Source organism: Juglans microcarpa x Juglans regia, chromosome 5S (assembly GCF_004785595.1).
Source record: "Juglans microcarpa x Juglans regia isolate MS1-56 chromosome 5S, Jm3101_v1.0, whole genome shotgun sequence".
NCBI classification, from domain to species: domain Eukaryota; kingdom Viridiplantae; phylum Streptophyta; class Magnoliopsida; order Fagales; family Juglandaceae; genus Juglans; species Juglans microcarpa x Juglans regia.
In genome coordinates, this window is record NC_054603.1 from 25626328 (window position 1) to 25629505 (window position 3178).

At 45.8% G+C, this 3178-nt stretch overlaps 1 protein-coding gene across 1 annotated transcript; it reads left to right on the forward strand.

The window, feature by feature from the left end:
• Positions 1 to 219: 219 nt before the first annotated feature.
• LOC121267253 lies at positions 220 to 735 on the forward strand. The gene has a single exon (XM_041171101.1). It carries the CDS (start codon positions 220 to 222, stop codon positions 733 to 735), a length of 516 nt encoding a protein of 171 aa, XP_041027035.1.
• Positions 736 to 3178: the final 2443 nt, after the last annotated feature.

Consider the following 3178-nt stretch of genomic DNA (forward strand, 5'->3'; position numbering starts at 1 on the left):
ACAAGAAAATGTTGTCTTGCAACGAGGTGATGCAGGACCAGAAGCAGATCGACAAAGTCATCACTCTGAGGCCCGTCCTCCTCCCAACCGACCACCATAGATGGAGAGCGACGTAGGGTCAACATGCAGATCTAGATAGAAGTTGCTAAGCAAATAGGCCAACCCTCTACAGTAGATCAACTTCTCACTAGCACGAAACTGCCATATAGCGTTGAGATTATGGCAGTACCTTTACCTCCAAAGTTCAAAATCCCTCATATAGAAGCATATGACGGGTCAAAAGACCCATTGGAACACTTAGAGACTTTCAAGGCTCACATGATCCTACACGGATTCCCCAATGAAGTGGCATGCAGAGCGTTCCCCATCACTCTAAAGGGGGCAGCACGGTCGTGGTTCGCTTCCCTACGGCCGGGAACTGTTGACAGCTTCAATGAGCTGGCACATCTCTTCTTGACGTATTTCATGGCCAGCCGGACAAGGAGAAGACCGGCGGCCTATCTCCTAACCGTTAAACAAAGGGATGATGAGAACCTCAAGTCATACCTTTGTCGATTTAACAAAGAGCGTATGACAACAGATGACCAAGATGAAAAGATCACCTTGGCTGCACTATTAGGAGGGGTCTGGCCTCGTAACCTCTTCATGAAGGAGATCGCTCGGAAGACCCCGACCTCGCTGAGAGAGTTTATGGACCGCGCAGACGGTTTCATAAATGCAGAAGATACGCTCTGAGCATTAACTACCCCCAGGCAAACCGATTTAGAAAGAGCGGACAAAAAGACAGCAGACCGAAATAAAGGGTCGAACCAGGATGACTACAAAAAGAGGAATGATGAAACAAAGGGCAAAGGGGAGCAAGTTCGACAGGGAAAATCTGGGCCGCATATCCACTCTAACCTATGGGTGGAAACTGAGGAAAATCCAAATTCTCAAGAACTGCAAAAAGGGGATTCATCATGTCCTAGATATTGCACCTTTCATAGAAGTAACAAACATTATACAGAAGATTGCTACACAAGGAGGAAAAAGATGGAAGACTTTGAGGCCCGAGTCAACCATCATGAGGACGAAAGGAATGGACCACAAAGCGACTACTGACCCTACTCTTGGAGAGACTGAAACCGAAGCCCCATTCGGAGAAACCAGAGTCCTATTGGCAGGAACCATAGCCCAACTCGTAGAGATCAAGACTCTGCTAGGAAAAGTGGTGCTCGAAGAAGTCAGAGTCCTATTCGAAGAAACAGAAGCCTTGACAGAAGAAGAACCACGGATCCACGAAGAGGAAGTCCGCATCGAAGAAACTTGGATAAAGAAGAACCCCCGATAGGTGAAATCAGCACTATAGCTGGAGGATATGTTGGAGGGGGGACGACCTCCTCAGCACGAAAGGCCCATGTAAGGAAGGCCAGGTATGAAGAGGTATTCTCCGCCTACAAACCGTCCCTTAACAACGGAGATCAAACTAGAGAACACCTTATAACTTTCGGTGAAAAAGATGGAGAAGGCTTGTCACGCCCCCATGATGACACTCTGGTAGTAACAACACAAATTGATAACTATCGGACAAGAAGAGTATTGATTGACAACAGCAGCTCCGCCGACATCCGCTTTTGGGAAGCATTCGCTAAAATGGGGATCGCTCCTGATCGGCTATGACCAGCACCAATGCCTCTCAAAGGGTTCACCAGGGATACGATCCAGCCTATCGGAGCAATCACTCTGTCCGTATTGGCTAGAACAACCTCTAAAACAACGTCTCTTATGGTAGACTTCCTGGTGGTAAAAGCCCCATCCTCATACAATGCAATTCTGGAAGCCCATCCTTAAATCAGATGAAGTCTATAACCTCTAGATATCACCTAAAGGTGAAGTTTCCAACCCCGTCAGGAGTGGGTGAAATACGTGGCGAACAACAAATTGTAAGAGATTGCTATACTCGAGAAATGAAGTCCAAAGCAATAGTTGTACAAGCCCTCGAAGTAGACCACGAAAGAACAATCTTACCTCCGCCTCTGGTATTAAATGAACTAGATAGAGAAGTGAGAGACAAAGAGGCTCTGTGGCAGGTAGAGCCCAACGAACCATTAGTTTTGGTACCCATAGATCCCGAGAAATCGAAACGTACCATGCAAATGGGAACTAAGATATCTACCGAGCTGAGCTAGTCCATGAGGCAACTTCTCATTGAACATCGAGATGTGTTCGCTTGAAGTCATGAAGAAATGACTGGCATTGATGTGTCAGTAATAGAACACTGACTTACTGTAAATCCTGAGGCGAGAAAGGTCAAACAAAAACGTCGTAACTTCAGTGTAGAGAAGTATGCAACCATCGCCGAGGAAGTAGATTGCCTTTTAGCCACGGGGTTCATCCGAGAAGTTCATTATCCCAAATGGCTTTCTAATGTCGTGTTGGTCAAAAAAGAGAGTGGAAAGTGGAGAATGTGTGTGGACTTTACTGATCTGAATAAAGCCTGTCCTAAATACAGCTTTTCCCTCTCAAGGATAGATTTAATAGAGGATTCAACGGCCAGACACACCCTACGTACCTTTATGGACGCGTACTCTGGATATAATCAGATCAGGATGGGCTTTGATGATGAGGAGAAAACTGCATTCATCACGGATTGAGACCTCTATTGCTACAGGGCAATGCGGGAGCAACATACCAGCGACTAGTCAACCAAATGTTCAAAGATTAAATTGGGTGGAACATGAAAGTATATGTAGATGACCTTTTGGTTAAAAGTAAGAAATCAGAACAACATCTTGATGACCTTCGGGAAGCCATTGCGGTACTTAGAAAATACAAAATGAAGCTCAATCCACAAAAGTGCATTTTCGGAGTTAAGTCAGGAAAATTCTTAGGATTCATGGTCTCTAAACGTGGAATCGAGGCTAATCCTGAAAAAGTCAAAGCAATCGTGGATATGCTGCCACCTCGAACAATCAACGAGGTTCAAAGACTCGCTGGAACGATAGCTACCCTGAGCCAATTCATTGCAAAATCGACCGCCTGATGCCTTCCTTTCTTCAAAGTCCTAAGAAAAGCGCGAGAATGGGGCGAAGAGTGCCAACAAGCCTTCAACGAGTTAAAGAAATACCTGGCCCATCCACCTCTGCTCAGTCAAACCACACCAGGAGAAGATTTAACTACTTACTTGGCAGTGTCACCC

Bases quoted from the DNA above. Each gene is read 5' to 3' on its own strand.
- LOC121267253 (XM_041171101.1), top strand. From the start codon at position 220: ATGGCAGTACCTTTACCTCCAAAGTTCAAAATCCCTCATATAGAAGCA.